This window comes from Balaenoptera ricei, chromosome 2 (genome assembly GCF_028023285.1).
Source record: "Balaenoptera ricei isolate mBalRic1 chromosome 2, mBalRic1.hap2, whole genome shotgun sequence".
In the NCBI taxonomy this organism is placed as follows: Eukaryota; Metazoa; Chordata; class Mammalia; order Artiodactyla; family Balaenopteridae; genus Balaenoptera; species Balaenoptera ricei.
Genome location: NC_082640.1, coordinates 70,947,707 through 70,967,619, shown reverse-complemented (window position 1 = coordinate 70,967,619; position 19,913 = coordinate 70,947,707). Strand labels below are relative to the sequence as shown.

The window sequence follows — 19,913 nt, the reverse complement described above, 5'->3', positions numbered from 1 at the left end:
TGCTAAGTGAAATAAGCCAGTCACAAAAGGACAAATACTGTATGATTCTACTTCTATGAGGCACCTGGAGTAGTCATACTCATAGGAACAGAAAGTAGAATGGTGGTTGCCAGGGGCTTGGCAGAGAGGTAATGGGAAGTTATTGTTTAATGAGTACAGTATTACAGTTTTGCAAGACAAAAAAGAGTTCTGTGGATGGATGGTGGTGATGCTTGCGACAATGTGAATGTACTTAATGCCACTGATGTACTAATGTACACTCAAAAATGGTTAAGATGATATATTTTATATTATGTGTATTATGTCCACAATTTTTTTAAATGAAGGTATAAGAACTTAAGAGTAAGGTAAATGAAGAATAGAAAAAAGGGGAAGTCACAAAAATGTCTTATCTCGATACAGGAGAGATCAAAATGTGTTTAAATGTATAGATTTAAATTAATGATTATAGGATTAAATACTTGCTAAAGGTAATTATGGCTGATTTTCTACTAATAAATTAATGATTACTGCAATTAAAGAAAAAGATAAAAAGACAACCCACAGAATGGGAGAAAAGAAAAGTCCAGTATCAAGAATACATAAAGAACTCTTACAATTCAACATTAAAAAGACCCAATTTAAAATGGCAAAGGACTTGCACAGACCTTTTTTTTTTTTTAAGGCCTTGTCATGCAGCTTGCCAAACCTTAGTTCCCCGACCAGGGATCAAACCCGGGCTCCCTGCAGTGGAAGTGCAGAGTCCTAACCACTGGATCACCAGGGAATTCCCCAGACATTTCTTTTCTTTTTTTAAAAATTAATTAATTAATTTTATTTATTTATTTTTGGCTGCTTTGGGTCTTTGTTGCTGCATGCGGGCTTCCTTCTCGTTGCAGCAAGCTGGGGCTACCCTTCGTTGCGGTGCTCAGGCTTCTCACTGTTGTGGCTTCTCTTGTTGTGGAGCATGGGCTCTAGGTGCGCGGGCTTCAGTAGTTGTGGCACGTGGGCTCAGTAGTTGTGGCTTGCGGGTTCTACAGCGCAGGCTCAGTTGTTGCAGCGCACGGGCTTAGCTGCTCCACGGCCTGTGGGATCTTCCCAGACCAGGGCTCGAACCCGTGTCCCCTGCACTGGCAGGTGGATTCTTAACCACTACGCCACCAGGGAAGCCCTCCCCAGACATTTCTTTAAAGAAGGTACACAAATGGCCCATAAACACATGAAAAAATGGTCAGCATTACTGGTCATTAGGGAAATGTGAATTAAATAACAATGAGATATCACTTCACATCCACTAGGATGGCTATAATCAAAATGATGGACAACAACAAGTGTTGGTGAGGATGTAGGAAATTAGAACCCTTATACATAGCTGGTGGGAATGTAAAATGATGCAGCTGCCGTGGAAAGCAATTTAGCAGTTCCTTAAAAATGTAAACACAGAGTTACCACATAACCCAGTAATTCCACTCCTAGATATATACCCAAGAGAACTGAAAACAAATCTACACAAAATCTTACATTTGAATGTTAAAAGCAGCCTTATTCATATAAGCCCCAAAGCTGAAACAACCCAACTTTATCCATAAACTGACGGATAAATAAGATGTAGTCTAGCCATACAATGGAATATTATTCAGTTATAAAAATAAACGAAACACTATTATCTGCTATAGTGTGAATGAATCCAGAAAATACTAAGAGAAAGAAACCAGTCATGAAGGCCCACATATTATACAATTCCATTTATATGAAATGTTCAGAATAGGCAAACCTATAGAGACTCAAAGTAGATTAGTGGTTGCCTTGGCCTGGGGGTAGAGAGGGTGAAAGGATGGGGAATGACTGCTAATGGGTTTCTTTTGCAGATGACAAAAAGTTCTAAAATTAGATGGTGATGATGGTGACACAACCCTCTGAATACACTTAAAAACCATTGAATTGTATACTTTGAATGAGTGGATTGTATGGTATTTGAATTATATCTCAACAAAGCCAGTAAAAAAATTTTTTTAATGGAAAAGCTTATTCTATGCTAACAGTAATCAAAAGGAAGCTAGAGGGACTATATTAACATCAAAGTAAACTTCAGAGTAAAGAATATTGCTAGAAATAAAGAAGGTCATTTCAAACCAAGAAAGCAGTAGATTTACGAATAGGATATAACAATCCTATCCACTTATACACCTAATAACATAGCTTCAAAATATATACTAAAGGAAAAACTAATAGAATTGCAATGAGAAACAGTCAAATCTACAATTATGGTTGGAGATTTCAACATTCTCTCTCAATAACTGATAGAACAAATAGAAAATCAGTAAAGACATAGAAGACTTTAACAGTACAATAAACCAATTTGATCTAATGGTCATTTATAGACCCAACAAAAACAGAACATATATTCCTTTCAAGTGAACACAGAATACGTACAAGGATGGACCACATTCAGGGCCATAAAACAAGACTTAAAAAATTGAAAAGATTTAAGTCATACAAAGTATGTTCTTGGATCACAGTGGAATTAAATTAGAAATCAAATTTCTGAAAAATATGCTAATATTTGGAAACTATATAGTACACTTCTAAATAACTTATGGGTTAAAGGGAAATAGGAAGTGTTTTGAACTAAATGAAAATGGAAATACAACATATCAAAATGTATGTGCTACAGCTAATGTGGTACTTAATGGGAAATTTATAACATTAAGTGCCTATATAAGAAAAGAAGAAAGGTCTCAGACTAGTGACCTCAGCTACCACGTTATGAAACTAGAAAAAGGAGAACAAACAAAATCCAAAGTAAGCAGAAGAAAAGAATTAATAAAGTTTAGAGCATAAAATGATGAAATAGAAAAAAACAAAACGACAGAGAAAAATAAATGAAACCAAACTGATAAACCCTTAGCCAGACTGATCAGAAAAAAAAAAGGCTGGGAGTGGAGAAGACACAAATTACACAAAATATCAGGAATAAGAGAGGGACATCACCAAAGATTCTTACAGACATTGAAAAGATTAGGGAATATTATGAAACTTATGCCAATAAATTTGATTACTTAGATGAAATGGAAACATTTCTTAATAGACACAAACAACCAAAGTTTTCTCAAAAAGAAATACATGATATGAATAGCACTACATCTAAGGAAGAAATTGAATTTGTAGTTAAAAACCTTTCCACAAAGAAAATTACAGGTCCAGATGGCTTCACTGGTGAATTCTACCAAACAAATTCTAGAAAATTAAAAAAGAGGAAATAACTCCCAACTTATTCTGTGGCTAGCATAACACTATTTCCAAAATCAGACAAATTACAAGAAAAGAACACTACAGACCAATATTCCTCATGAACATAGATATTAAAAAAACTAAACAAAATATTAGCAGATTGAATCCAACAATATTTAAAAAGATAATAAATTAGAACCAAGTGGGCTTTATCCCAGGAATGCAAGATTGGTTTAACACTCAACAATCAAGTGATGTTTTGTTTTACCATATTAACAAATTAAAAAAGAAAAACCCTTTTCACAGCAGCACTATTTACAACAGCCAAGACATAGAAGCAACCTAAATGTCCATTAACACATGAATGGATAAAGAAGATGTGATATACATACATCACAGAATGGAATACCACTCAGCCATAAAAAAAAGAATGAAATAATGCCACTTGCAGCAACATGAATGGACTGAGAGATGATCACACTAGTGAAGTACAGAGAAAGACAAATATCATATGATATCACTTATACATGGAATATAAAAAAAATGATACAAATGAGCTTATTTACAAAACAGAAAGAGACTCACAGACATAGAAAACAAACTCATGGTTACCAAAGGGGAAAGGTGGGGGAGGGATAAATTAGGAGTTTAGGATTAGCAGATACAAACTACTATATATAAAATAGATAAACAACAAGGTCCTGCTGTATAGCACAGGGAACTATATTCAGTATCCTGTAATAAACTCTAAAGGAAAAGAATCTAAAAAAGAATATATATATACATATATATATTTATATATATCACTCTGCTGTACACCAGAAACTAACACAACATTGTAAATCAACTACAATTAAAAAAAAAAAAAAAAAGTGAGAAAGCACTTAGAGAGTTAAAGAAAAATACTAGCAATGATCAACCAGAAATTGAAATTAGAAAACAAAGCCATTTACAATAGAATAAAGAAATATGAAATACTACAGATAAATCTTATGAAGGACTGTGCAAGACTGGTACATTGGTTGCCTGTACCACTGAATGGGTGGGTAGGGGAGAATACAAACCAGTACAAGGAAACTTTTGAGGGTAATGACTGAGGTAAGGGTTTCACAGGTACATCATATGTACCTCCAAATCCATCAAATTGTACACTTTAATATTTGCAACTTTTTATATGCCAATTATACCTCAGTAAAGCTTTAAAACATGAAACCATATAAGAAACCATATAAAGCACTGGATGAAAACATGGGTAAATTATTTTATAACTTGGGTGTAGAAAATCTGTCCTATGACAGAAGACACAAATTCTTGAAGCAATACCAAAAAGATGGATAAATTTTATTACACAAAAATCTTCCACATGGCGTGTGTACACACACGCACACACCATAAAGAAAGTAAAAACACAAATTACAACTTCAGGCAAATATCTGAAACTATATCACAGACAAAGGGTTAATATCTCCAGTATATAAAAGGCTCCTAAAAATGAAGAAAAAGACCAATCACTCCACAGAAAAATGGGTTAGAGATAAAAGATGATCAACTTTGCCTATAAAAGAAAAGCAAATTAAACTACACTGGGATACCATTTCTATCTATCAGATTGGCAAAAAATCCAAATGTTTGACCACATACTGTGTTGGAGAGTCTCTGGGAAAACTGGCACACTTATACCTTACTGATGGAAATTCAAAATGGCACAGCTCCTATGGAAGAAAATTTGATAATATCTAGCAAAATTACAAAACCATATACATTTTGGTCCAGTGATTTCAGTTCTAAGAATCTAGCTTAAACATACACTGGCAAACATGTAAAAAGCCCAAGCCATTTTACTGCACTACTATCTGTAATACAAAGATTGAAAATAACTAAAATGTCCATCAAGAGGGAACTGGTTAACATGATTTGTCTGTACAACACAACACAGATGTAAAAAGAAATAAAGATTATGTATACAGTTGTCCCTCAGAATCTGTGGGGGATTGGTTCTAGGACACCCCCCACCCCCATGGATACCAAAATCTGTGGAGGCTCAAGTCCCTCAGACTATAAAATGGTTTAGGACAGCTGGCCCTCTGCATCCAAGGATGCTGAACCTGTGAATATGGAGGACTGACTATATATTCTTACTGAGTGATTTGAAGGATACATTGTTATTTGAAAATTGCAAGGTGGAGAAAATGTATACTGTATGTTACTATTTATCTAATGGGGGATAGGAATATCTATGTAGTCGCTTATATTTTTAAAAAAAGAAGGATAAGCCATTTAAAAACACAAAGATTATCTAGAAGGAGAGGAGGAGAAATAGGGTAGAGGAGACGGAGAGCTTCTCTGAATACTTCTGGTTTTGTAGATCTGACTTTGGAACCATATAACTATTTTCTACCAAAATTAAATTAAAAACAAAGGAATTCCTAACACTTGAAAACAAAATGAAGCAAATGAATCTAATTGTATAGAACTGATAGCATGACCACACAAAGAAGACCAATTCCAAGTTACTGTTAAGTAATCAGCACTGATTCATTTGTTATTTTAAAACTGTTTTGGGTGTAGTATGGAGTAAAGCAAATGAGTAATTATACTGTTGTTTAAAACAGGACCTTTGGCACCAGAGAAAGAAAATTCATATGTAGGATAAATGAGGTTAAAGAAAAATCCTGTAGTGTAATATCTTAACTGGATATATCAGTCTGACCTTATATCTTATCTGAATTGATATGACTTCATGGTGATCTGTACATTTCAAACACACACACCCAAACACACACACACACACACACACACACACGCACACAATGTATGTATTCCCTAGTTTGCCCAATAAAAAGACCTAGAAACAATTAACAACACAATAATAATAAGCATCTCTAAGAGACCCAGATCATGGTCTCTTAACATCACTTTCCCCTAAAGGAACTAGAGAGAAATGGCTGATTCTAAGCATGGGATAAGCAATGTGAAAGATGATCATGACACATCTTCACAGCAGAAAGCAAGAGCACTATCAACTATTACCAGGGTCATGTCAAAAGGATTTGACATGTCAAGTTGAAAAGGATTCCAACAGCCAAAAATAAGACATTTGTACAATAAGAATAATAACTGTTAATGCATCAAAAGATACCAAACAGGTTTACACTGTAAGTTTATAAAGATACAAAACAAAATACCCTCCAAAACCCCTAACTGATCACGTATATAAGACTGTAGAACATAGATTATTTGAAAAATGGGAAATAAAGGAAAAGAAACATCCTGCCTTTCTATTGTGATCTAGAACTCAGAATAACTGAATAGTTGTTGAACAGCAGTTTTCTCTTTATAGAAGTTTTTCAGTTAATAAATGAAGAAGGAATGATAAAATTTCACTGTTTTATAATGGATCTAGGTAATGATCAAAGGGTGCTATCATCACAAGAAGATAAATAAGGCTCTATATGACTTTTGATGGAGGCATACAACATTGTCTATGAAATATTATTTTTTTAATTGTGGTAAAATATATATAACATAAAACTTACTATCTTAACAATTTTTAAGTGTACCATTCACTACTGTTAACTATACTCACAATGCTGTGCAACCCATCTCCAGAACTCTGCCATTTTGCAAAACTGAAACTCTATACCCACTAAACTCATTAAACAGCAACTCTTCATTTTTCCTTCCCCTAGCCTCTGGCAACCACCATTCTAGTAGTCTATTTGACTACTTTAGGCACCCCATATAAGTGGAATCAGACAGTATTTGTCCTTTTGTGACTGGCTTATTTTACTTATCATGATATCTTCATGGTTCAACAATGCTGCAACACGTGTCACAATTTCCTTCTTTTTTAAGGCCATATAATATTCCATCACGTGTATTGGGTTGGCCAAAAAGTTAGTTCAGATTTTTCCATGAGATGTTATGGAGGGACTTCCCTGGTGGCACAGTGGTTAAGCATCCACCTGCCACTGCAGGGGACATGGGTTCGAGCCCTGGTCTGGGAAGATCCCACATGCCACAGAGCAACTAAGCCCATGAGCCACAACTACCAAGCCTGCGCTCTAGAGCCCACAAGCCACAACTACTGAGCCCACGTGCCACAACTCCTGAAGCCCACACGCCTAGAGCCCATGCTCCGCAACAAGAGAAGCCACCGCAATGAGAAGCCCACGCACCGCAACGAAGAGTAGCCCCCATTCACTGCAACTAGAGAAAGCCTGCGCACAGCAATGAAGACCCAACACAGCCAAAAATAAATAAATAATAAATAAATAAATAAATAAATTTATTTAAAAAAAGATGTTCTGGAAAAACCTGAACGAACTTTTTGGCCAACCCAACATATGCCACATTTTGTTTATTTATTCATCTGTCCATGGACACTTGGGTTACTTCCACCTTTTGCCTATTGTGAATAATGCTGCTATGGATATGGCTGTAGGATTATTTGTTCAAGACCCTGCTTTCAATTCTTTTGATCTGTAAGTATTATTGGGGGAGAAAAAAAGAGGAAACCTGGGTCTAATGAAGCTTCGAGATCTGACTACCTATTTATATTTACAGAGAATATAGGAGACTGAAGAACATATCAAATAACACCACAGGAATACAATCAGCAAAACAGATCCTCTTTCTTCAATAGATAAACTGCAGTGGGGGAAAAAAGGATGGAAAGGAAAGCAATAGATTAAAAGTAAGAGAAACTTAAGAAACCTATCAATCAATTGTAATATATGAACCTTACTTAGATTCTGATTTAACAAATCAAGTGTAAAAAAAGAGAAATTTAAAAATCAGGGAAATTTGAATATTTTATATGAAGAAATGATCAATGATTTTTTAAGATGTGATGATGTCTAAAAAGAATCTATATACTTTAGAGATACATACTGACTTATGTAGGAGTGAAATGACATATTTGGGAACTCTTTAAAAATAATCCGAGATGTGGGACTTCACCGGTGGTGCAGTGGATAAGACTCTGCGCTCCTAATGCAGGGGGCCCGGGTTCAATCCCTGGCCAGGGAACTAGATCCCACATGCATGCCACAACTAAGAGTTCTCATGCCACAACTAAGGAGCTAGCAAGCCGCAATTAAGGAGTCCTGGAGCCACAACTAAGGAGCCCACCTGCCACAACTAAGGAGTCCATGTGCTGCAACTAAGGAGCTGGCGAGCTGCAACTAAGACCTGGCACAACGAAATAAATAAATAAATAAGAATGCCAACTCTCTCTAAAAAAAAAAAATAATAATCTGAGAAGTAGGGGTAGGGATTGTGAGGGAGGACTGGTAAGGCTACAGTGAAACACCGATGGCAAAGATCTGATAATTGTCAAAACTAGTTTGCATAGGATTCTACTTTTGTATGGTTTGAAATTTTCCATAATAAAGCTTTAAAAAAAAAAAACAACTCTGACTCACTAATTTGCAATGTTTTCCATGAGAAAACCACCATTATTTCAGTTCAACACACTGTTCTTAGAATAAGGAATTTTTTTGTTTTAAAGAAAAGTCACAAACCAATGTAAGAAACAACATCCCTGATAAATAGTTGCAAAATGATTAGTTGTCATGGAAGTTTTTTTTTTTTACTTCCTAAGAGAGATATCACATTTTAGTTCATTTAGTCCAAATATTCTACTCAATATTCAATGTAAAAATAATAAATGAGAACTAAAAAGGCAAACAATCACACCCAAACTATCATCTTGTTCTTGGGATGTTTTGAACCATTTACATATTGTCTAAAGACAAAATATTGAAGGAAAAAAAAAAAAAAACCTAACCTTTGATTTTACATAAATTGAATTATGCTATTTAGAAACAAAAACTGAACTTAGTACCTTTATTTAACCCTTACATTAGTACTGTTACTAAATATGAGAACTACAAATTCAATTTATAGATTTGAATAAAAAGCTTTCTGGAAATATACATTACTTCTTTTATGTGAACAACTCTCCCACCAAAATGTGAGAACTACATAACTAGCAAGTTTGTAGAAGGGAAAGATGGTTAAACAGGGAGAAAGGTAGTCCAAAAAAAATCTGGGGACTTCCCTGGCGGTCCAGTGTTTAAGACTCCGCCCTTCCACTGCAGTGGACACAGGTTGATCCCTGGTCAGGGAACTAAGATCCCACATGCCGCGCCGTACTGGGCGGCCAAAAAAAAAAAAAATCTGAATTGTATTATCTACTATCCCTAGTTTCAGATATTGAGAATTAAACGAAATTTCAGGGTCAGACATGCAAAAACATAAAAATGTTTTAATTCCTCTTGATTCATATCTACTTCAAATATAAAACCCCAACTGAATTTCTGTCCCTAAACAAACGCAGTATCTAAAAACATACACAAAACCATAGGAATAACAATGTTAAACCCTACCTGAAAAAGATCCAAAAGAGGCTTCCAAGAGAGCATTAAGACTGCTGCTCTGTTGATGGTTTTGGGAATTTCAGAATAAAACAGTGTATTTTCTCTGTTCTCACCAGACATAGCTACAAAAGAAAACAATCATTTTTTGTTATTTTAAAAAATAGCAATCTACCACAATTGTAGTAGTAAGTATATAATGCCTTCTATATACTGCAAAATTTTGTACTCTATGAGACCTATAATGAATGTTAACAAGTAGGAGATGCACATGCCATATGCCACAGTAATTTTCTTCAATAAAACCCAGGCTCCCAGAAAAATCCTCAGGTTTCCTTTTGATATTCAAATTTTAGTCCCTCTCAAAACAAACATAAAAGTGTATAAGATGATGTAAGGGTAAGTGTTACTTTTAGTTTTTTTGTTTTTTTTTTAAAATTGTTAGTGTCTTACAAGTTGGCAATAGACTCATTAGATTACAAACGGGGGTACTTTGTGACAACTTCAGACTACCAAGCTTCTTCTTTTTATGAATCATTTAAAGTATTTACTTAGAAATATACATAGGTCTAACAATTTGAGTTCTTCTTCACTATAAATGTTCTACCACTATAATCACTAATAAGTTTCAAATGAAAGTACATTCATATTAAAACAACACAGAATCCGATATCTGATTTGTTAAAAGTCTCTTTATCCTTTATTTGAGAATTGTGAAAGAAAGAGGTCTACACTAAGTAGAAGATAGGTCTATTCTGTGAAATCATACAATAACTGAATGGGAAGATCACAGCAGTGTAGAATAAACTACATACCAAAGAGAAGTAATAGAAATACAACATGGTTATGAAGAGGTGAACCAAAGAAAACTCAAAGTAAAACAAAGTCCTTCTACTCTAAAAGGTGCTAGAAAGGTATCACTTCCAAAAAAGCTAGGGGAGAGTGAAGGAAAGAGAAAATAAATCACACAGGAAGAACAAAAACTCCCTCTCTAGTGGAACAAATCCTCAGCCTTGTGTTTCTGATAATGGCAGAGAAGGCAGTCTGTGGAAGGGCATGGTAACTTCCATGCTAACCCTTGCAAAGGTGGGGGATGACTCCCCAAATACCTACAGATTCCTTTATCCCTTTATTATGCTAAACTTTTCTTAAACCTTTCTTAGTTTGTGTTGCCTTTTGGAGTAAAAAGTCAGGTATCAGCTGATATTTACTTCAGCACTTAGTTTTGTCTTAGATCTATTTTGTACATTCCACAGTTACTTTCTTACATAATTCTTAAGACTGTAGTCACTTATCCATACCATTCATAATCTTACAAAATATGATCATAACCTCCTTAAGCCTTTTCCTTCTAAGAGCTTTCAACCTGCAAATATGAAAAAGCTGGTTCTCATCTATCCTCAAATGAGAGCCATCCACAATCACTTCAAATGCCCCTCTTGAAACTGCTCCTTGTTCCATAATGCCTTCCTTGGCTTCAACCTTGACCAATAAAAATTTCCAACGCATTCTATGTACACACACACCAGTTCTGTATAAACACAAAATGACCTTTTCCCATTGTTTCTTTCCTGTTGACACACTATTTATTGGTGTACGATATATATTAAAATTTCTGAAACAACAGATTTACATGGAAAAATATTAATATTCAGATGGATATAAAAGACTTGAGCAAATGAAATGGCATACAACTTTCTTGAAAAGCTCAATATTTTATAAAGATTGTCAATTTTCCTAACTTCATCTATAAATATAATGTAATCCTAAAACAGCATAAATAGGATTGGGAGAAAGGAGCTCTAATCTAATTTTAAGTTCTCACAGAAAAACAAGCAAACAAAAATAATCAAGAAAACTATGAAAAAGAGTGATGAAGGGTGACTAGTACTATAAAATAGTAAAACATCTAAAGTTACGATAAAAATAATAATAGTAACAGCAGCATAACATTGGCACTTGATCTGACAGACAGATCAGTGGAACAAAATGAAGTCCAAAGTAAATAAAGATTTCAAAAAATATAACTTGGAGCTGAGAAAGCCTTTCTAGATGTGATGCAAAACTACATAAAAAGTAAACATTTAACTACCAAAAAAAAAAAAATCAGATTTCTACAGAAGGGCAAAAGGCACTAAAGGCAAAAGACATTAAATCTCAGGGAAAAATACTACAATGCGTTAATTCCCTTCTTGTACAAAAAAGTGCTTTATGTCAACAAGAAAAGCACCCACAACCCAATAAAAAATAGACAATGATTACAAACACATCAGTCACAGAAAAAGAAATACAAACGCCTTGTAAATATGGGAAAGGATGCTCAACCTCACTCATAAGAAAATTAAAACTACAATGAAATATGGGGATATAATGTACAGCAATACTATATTGCATATTTGAAAGTTGCTAAGAGAATAAATCTTAAACGTTCTCATCACAAGAAAAGAAAATTTTTTATTAACTATATGTATGGTGACAGATGTTAACTAGACTTACTGTAGTGATCACTTCACAATGTATATAAATATCAAATCATTATGTTGTACACATGAAACTAATATGTCAATTAAAAAAACAATAATAATTTAAAAAAAAATTACAGTGAGGAACTGCTGTTCACCAATCAGACTGGGAAAGATAAAAAGAAGGTTTATTACTCACTATTGGTACAGGTGTAGAGAAATACATACTCTGAGACAATGCTGGCAGGGATGTAAACTCTATAACCTCAATGGAGGGGCAATTTGGCAATATCAATAAAAATTCAGAATCTGTACACCTTTTGTCCCAATAATTCCACTCTTTGGAATTAGTCCTATTAAGTAAATTCACACATGTACAAAAATGATCAAATACAGTGATATCTGCTCCCTCATTTTTTGTTAATACCAAAATAGAAAAACCTAAATGCCCATTATTAGAGGGCTGGTTAAGTAAAAGATGGCACAGTTATATAATGGAATACTCTGGAGTTGCTTAAAAAAAATGAATCTATAATTACTAATGCGGACTCATGCAGGAAATATCTCTTTAAAAAAAAAAATGTCAAACAGCTTTAGAGGAGGGGAGAAAGCCTATTTTTAAAAACTTAATAAACAAAGGCACATTAGCAGGTCGGCCCTCAGACACGTCTCTGGCTATTCAGCCCTTCCTTTCCCACCCAACCCCTAGCTGTGGGACTCAACTCAGGCCTCAGTTCCTCCAGTGTTCCCGTCTCTCACATCCTTTCTTCCTTATTCTAACAACCGTTCATTCCCTTCAGTCTCTGGGTTAGGAAAATAAAATAGCGTGACTACAGGAAGGAAACTCCAAAATTTATGGGCTTGTGATTCCATTTCAACTATTGTACTGGGAGTGAAATCCCTTTCTTTAAGCAGTTTTAATGGTTATTTCATAAACATTTTTGTGAGACATTTGTTTATAGTTAAGAATTATGGATGGTATGGCTATAATTTTTAACTATTATACTAAATATAAGGGTTCCCCCCCTAACTGTGCCCAAACTCTCTTCCAACCAAGCTGCCTGATTTAGCAAGTATGGATGGGCTTTTCTTATATTGCTTCTCCAATCTGAGGAAAGTCTGACTTTCTGCCTCTGAAAAAAAACATAGCATAAGTTTCTTGAGAAAGATATATATATATTTCCTACTCAGATGACTTACCTAAATATTTTAGCATCATCTCTCAATAAATGTGTTCAATGAGCGACAATTAATGAATAGGCCTTTGGGACTTAAGCTAATACAAATAATAATTACCAGTTGGTGAATGCTAGGCAGCATACTATAATTTACAACTATTATTTCCAATCCTAAAAAATAATACTGTAATGAAGACAGCTGCTTGGGGGATGGGAATGGGGTCTACAAATTTTTTTTCTTTCCCTTTTTAGTTTCCTTCCTCAAACTAGCCATAGCCAAACAATAAAACTTGGTTTGGCTGTACAAGAACAGTATTGTGTTTCTTAGTATTTATTTAAGTTGGAAATGTTTTCATGTAAAATGTTTAATACTTAAGACAATCCTATGAGATAGACATTAACCCTCATTTGATAGATGAGGAAATTGAGACCCACAGGGTAAACAAGTCAGCAAAGAGCTGATACCAGAGCCTAGGCTTCTGATTCCAAGACTAGCTCTTTATCCACTGCCCTGTGTCTATATACGTGCTAGGTTAGTCATTTCTTTCAGTACTAAGCTGTGCCTAAGCGTGATAGTTGTTCAGGATTTACTACCTATTCCTTTTACCACAACATCTTAGTAAAGGATTTAAGGTGCATAAACAAACAAAGAAACAAAAATGTCAATCAGTGGTATCGTACATTTAATGAAGACAGACCTTAAACCTGGAGTGAATGGGCTCAGGAAGAAGAGACCAAAACCAGCCTTGGTTTAAAAAAATGAAAGCAGTAGCTGTTGAGAGTGGGAACAAACTACTGGTTTTATTATGTGTTCCTAATCTGACCATTCCTAAGGAAAGGCATTTTGAACTAGCTTTAGGAAGAAGTAATATCTAGCATCTTTACTTTGAAAGTAAGATCATGATCAATTCATGATTTGTTATGTGCAAATAAAAATCAAGTTAATGGGACAAAACAAAATGAAAACAGCACCAAAACTGAAGTTCTTCTAATTATTTTTTTTTTCCTTTGGTGGAACCATCACTGATTCATTCACTTATTTATTCACCAAAATTTGAGTGCCAATTGCATCTAGCCTCTGTTTGAATTAAGAAAGGATTTCCTTTCAGAAACTATGACTTCATACTCACCAAGGTAATAGATCCTGTCCGAATGAGGCCCATCTGGATCATTCCTCTTCACAAACATAAAATCATGTGGTGCCTTAGCCATCATGTAGCCATGATATTTTCTGGTATCAGCAAGCAGCTTTTTAAGCTGACTCCAGGAATATCGCTCAACATAAAACGGCTCCAATTTAGGCCGATCCTGTGATTCATTATTCTCCTCACACTCTGCAGTTTCAAAGATCTCAACACCAAGCTGTTCTGTTTCCATCGCTGCTGCCATGTTGCATTTTCCTAGAAAAATAAGGCACATGAAGTTCACAGGTCTGCCTTCTCTTATATTAATCAGAATGACAGTCTGATAGGGCCCCCCAACCCCCCCAAAAAAGGGGAAAAAATGCTTTTCAGTACAGTTGCAATTAAACTTAGTAAGAAAAGCAATAGCTCCCCCTTTTCTTTAAAAATGAGATTAAAAAAAAATTGAGGTCATGTCTATTTCACAGTTGACTATAAATCTCTTGGGGAACTTTTATAAAAGGCTCTCCTTAGGTATCTCTTGCCAAAACTCCTTTTTCTTTCCCACACTGGAAGGAAACGGGCCATATGCCAGTTGGCTGCTATGCTCCTTCAAAGAGCATGTCAATAGTGAAGCTAAATGTGCCAAGGGAGTTAAGTGTTTTTGCACTTAAAAAAAGTAACTCATTTGATAAATGTGGACTTCTTCAGAGAACAGAAATAATCACAACCAATTAGAACAGTTATAAAATTGTGGCAAACAATGTACTTCTAATAACCTTTCCAGGGCACTTACCCAAGATAATATAAATACTGTTTCCTTTTAAATGAGACTCCAAACAACAAAAGACCTAACTGGCTGGTACATTTTTTCTTTGTCTTTTGCTCTTGCCTAAACATCACTATCTGATGATCCCCTGTGTAACTCTATACTATAAGGAATTTATGTGACTATTACTACAGATTATAAAACTTTTACTCTTATGATTAAATGAGGAGAAAAAAGTGGCTTTAGTTGTAGTTTATGCACAAAACATTTAATGTTTGTAATATCAATATTTTGATAAAAGTCCAAACCCAATTTACCACTTCAACCCCAAAGCAGTATTAAGATTTCATCTACTAATGATGTTTCTTTCATTTTACAAATCCAGAAGAGGATGATTTTTTCCTTTATCTGTTTCAATATTTAAATGTAACAGGTGCAAAGTATCAGAGAAAATAACAAGAAGTGTTATTATAAGCCACTGTATGATATTCTGACATGCATTATTCATAACGCTACCAAAAAGGAGCAACATAAACAACAATTCTGGGGCAACCTGCTCTTTTTGAACTAATAAATGTCCGAAACATGTGGACTTAGGAGATAAACTAGATTGCATTTGTGCAACCAATTCACATAATTATTAACTACTTCTACAACAAAAATCAATACATGGCTGTATATTTAACATGATGTCTTTTTTAAACCTTAATTTCACAGGTTAACAGGAGTCCGTGGTAGAAACTACCAACCACAGAGAAAAAGTCATTAGCAGGTATGGGTTGTGAATTAGTCCATCAGGTGTGCTGGTGTGCTATACGGCATTCGAAAGGAACAGAACTGTGAGGCCACGGCCACAATACTGTGTCTTTTTTCAGGCTACAGTGAACTACACTACCGTTTTCAATATAACAGTAGCAAGAGCAGCCAGAAAATCTACTGGAGAGTTCTATAGGTATACAACTTGTAATATTATTACAACTGGGCATTTACCTCCAATGATTGAAATCCAAACAGCTCAACAGAGGAAAAGTCATTTAGCTCAACTGGTATTCAGCATATTGATATTAAGTAGCAGTACATGACAGTAGTGGTTGTTTGCCCATCTAAAAGCTGGTGGAGGTCTGTTTTCTATCAAATGTGTCAATGGATCTAGTTTGATTCCTAACAGAGTAAGGGATAGGTGAGACAAGGAGATATACAAACTGGGCTCATTCTTCTCAACTCCCCTTGTGTTAAACTTGGAACTTCAGCTCCAAACCACTGCTTGAAACAATAGAGCTTGGGGATGGAACAGGGAAGCTCAGACAGACTTCCCAAGCTTACTGCCCAGCTTCTTGAGTCATTATTTTGACATGTCTCTTACATAAAAGTTGCCATTACCTTGCACTTAAGCAAAACTATCTGGTATTCCTAAATTGTACTAGGTCCCTGGACTCACTATTTCTCTGACTCTCTACATACACACACACACACACACACACACACACACTTTATAGTTCAAATGACACTATTCTGTATTTTATGGTCAATGTATATCCTGCATTTCCTAGGCTAGACCTGATATTACATAATTTTAGTAATTTACACAAATGTGTAACTGACTGATTTAATTTCCAGATTTCCATAACACCTTACATACAAATACATTCTCGAAATATGTGACCCGAGTTTTCTAATTGCAGAAATTAGAAAATAGGTCAGTACATGTTCTTAGCACAGTGCATGTATTTCACTGCCCCACCTACCTCTTCACTTAAGGCCCTTCGCTGGTGCCTACCTGATTGTATTTTCATCTGTTCAGATCTCTTCCACATTCAAAGAGATCTTTTTGAAGTGACTCAACTTCAAGCATAGATCCCTCTGCTCATCCTGCTCTCTTCTCACAGGAGTCTTTCCTTTTCTCACCATCCAATCCTGCTCACCAGGATAATGAAATAAGATATAAAGCTGTTGATCATTATTAAAACGGATCGTATGTGCCCAAAAAGATTAAACCTAAAGTCTCAAATAGTACTTGAAACTGATGCATATGTTTTTTGATATAATATACAATGCCTGAATTACTTTGTATCTGCATTTTAATTATGAAAATTATAAACTGATTTTATTTCAGAAATGTATAGCCCGATTTACTCCAAAGAATATCCAAACGGTAGTGTAAATCCTGACATCCGGACACATTAAAAGATAAATTATGGAAGAACATTTAAAAGTATAAAAGGCATACAGATGTGAGGTTACTCAGTGCCTACTGCAAATCTTCAAAAATGATAGATGATTAATAATAAAATTTATTTCTATGTGCCTGGTCCTGTTCTTCTGCCTTTTACATAATAACCAATTTGTATTATTTTACAGAATACATATTTAGCTGACTGGAGACAGAAGAGACTCAATAGAATAACCACTAAGAACGACAGAGCAGGTCATTTTTGCGGAGAGAACTAACTTCCAGTTAACATCAAGATTTTCACAAGATAAAGAATGTACTACCCATTTTCAGTGCATTCCATTTTGGCTTATTTCCTTTCCACGTATACTCTGAAAATAACTGAACTAGGTAACTTCTCTAGAAACGGAAGTGTTAAGTTTGTTGAAATTCTGGCTTAGTAAAAGAAGAAAAGCAGGGTCTGTGATTATACCTGTCACTTTTTTATCGGTTTTAATTGTGGGCTCTCGGAACCCAGATAGGTGATGGTGAGAGATGTGGCTCAGTGGCAAATGGAGGGAAAAAAGTGAAGTTGTGCTAACACAGCAACAACGGACTACGATGTCAAGACACCTTCCCATTCACTAAGCCCCTCATTCAGAGAAGAGCATGTAGGGTTAGAAAATAGCCTCAGGCCTCTTGAATTTGGACCCACTCAAATGTCATTCCTTAATTTTTAATCCAGGCGCCAGTCTGTCCACTTAAACACCCCAAGCCTCGTTGAAGCCTAGCTATTTCACTCGTCAGCTAGTTGAGAGGTTCATTATCACAAAGTGGGCAAAGATCTTGAAAGCTAGAATGCGGAAGAAGAGGAGAGGTGTAGCAGAGAATATTAAGAAGGGGGACTGGGGGGATGCCAAGTCTTAGAAGAAAAGTGTGTGAGGGGAGAGGTTTGAAAAAAAAAAAAAAAGGAAAGGAAAGCACCTATCCTGTGCCAGGTAGATGAAATAGAATGAGAAGGGGCCAGTAAACAAGGAGGGAATCGACCTAGAGTGGGGCAGTAGAAAGAACACCAGCTGGGAAACCAGAAAATCTCAGTCCGAATCCGATCTGCCACAGTCGGACTTTAAGCAAATCCCTTCGCCTCTGTGGGCTTCCGTTTCTCATCTGTAAGCCCGGACAATACCCGGCTCCCAACCCCAGCAAGGCTCAATTAAGATAACGGACATGGAAGTCCGGAGGCCAGCACCCAGCGCTCAGGGGGCGCCCAGTGAACGTTGGCTGACTCGGAATCTGAAAGCCTGGGCTTCCTCTTCCGGCAAGTGGGGCCCCGCCACCGGCTGTGGCCCGCGCAGGGCGGCGCGCCGGGTAAACCGCAGAGCGGGCTAACCGGGAGAATGCGCCGGGCGGTTCCTCCGTGAGGCGGAGAGGCCCGAGTGGGCTGGGGCGCAGGCCTAGCGGGCGAAGGGGAAGGAGAGGGGGCGGATACTGCACCTTCCCCCCCCGGCCCCGCCCGGACCGTCCTGACGCGCGCTAAAGACCGGGCCTGCGCCGCTTCATGCCGCGCGGCCTCCACTCCCGACCCGGGGGCACCGGCCTCCTTGGCTACGGCGCCGGCGGTAACCGAAGCGGTGAACGCGGCACTTAAAGGCGGCGGCGGCGGTGGCTCCAGCACTTCCGGTTTCTTGCGCGCTGCCCTCCAACGGGAGAAGGCGCAACGGGGCCAAGAAGAGCGCAGCTCTCTGCTCGGCGGGGTTCCCTTACGACAGTGCCGTCTAGTGGCCGGAGGAGCGAACGAAGCACGGGAAGGAAACTGGGCGGGGGTCGGGGACAGAGAAGAAATCCAGAAAGGGGCAGTAACTTGCTGGAAATCACAGGACGAACTGTGGCACGTCCGTAGTCATCTATTTTTTTCCTTCGACAAATATATATTGAGTGCCTCCTATGTGCCAGGCAGAGCTGTAGACGCTGAGGATTAGAACACGGAGCAAGCCAGGCAAAAATCCCTGCCCCTTCATGGGGATGACACGGAGAGGGAAGGACCAGGACCTTGGGGATTTTCTGGGTGTCTTATTGTTATGGTGGAAAGAAACCTGAACTTGGAGTCAGAAAGCTTGGCTCTAGTACTAATTAATGACTTTCATCAGGTCAGTCTCTTTGAGCCATGGTTTCTTTATCTGTGAAACAGATGTACTAACGTCACTTAATTGCACTTAAGGAAAACCACGTGTGTCATACAAACACATAAAGATGAAGAAACTGGGGCCCAGGGTAGGGAAGTGAGTGGCTTGCTATTATCAGAACCAGAGGCAGGTCTCTTGACCCACAAGTTATTTCCTGTTCTACACCATACATTGGCTGAGAGAAAGAGAAAAGGGGAGCCTCGGGAGATGACTGGGAAAGTGGAAGGTGTAGAACAAAACAGTGGACAAGCTGGGCCTTCCCTATTTTCTATTATTACAAGGAACCATTTGTCAGAGGTGTGTGTCATTAGGCTTTATTTTAATAAGAGATCCATCTGGGTGCCATGTTCTACTCCTCAGTATGCAATTATTCACTCTGAGGTTAAATGAGTCTTTGCTCAGGCTTTTTTTTTTTTTCAGTTGAGTTCCCCTAAAAGTATAGTCATGTTTTCACTGGGATT

At 36.8% G+C, this 19,913-nt stretch overlaps 1 protein-coding gene across 4 annotated transcripts in view; it reads right to left on the bottom strand.

Annotated features, from left to right (window-relative positions):
* DPP8 (dipeptidyl peptidase 8) overlaps window positions 1-18,954 on the bottom strand; it is a 62,521-nt gene extending 43,567 nt beyond the window's left edge. For 2 of the 4 annotated variants that reach the window (XM_059912993.1, XM_059912996.1), the window contains exons 1-4: window positions 18,764-18,954; window positions 16,898-17,034; window positions 14,361-14,630; window positions 9,603-9,715 (exon numbers count right to left, since the gene is read on the bottom strand). In XM_059912993.1, the coding sequence (XP_059768976.1) occupies window positions 9,603-9,715; window positions 14,361-14,630; window positions 16,898-16,934 (420 nt within the window). In that variant the 5' untranslated portion in view covers window positions 16,935-17,034; window positions 18,764-18,954. Of the gene's footprint in view, window positions 1-9,602; window positions 9,716-14,360; window positions 14,631-16,897; window positions 17,035-17,762 lie in introns of all 4 variants that reach the window. The other 2 variants (XM_059912994.1, XM_059912995.1) reach the window with 2 other exon arrangements.
* Window positions 18,955-19,913: the final 959 nt, after the last annotated feature.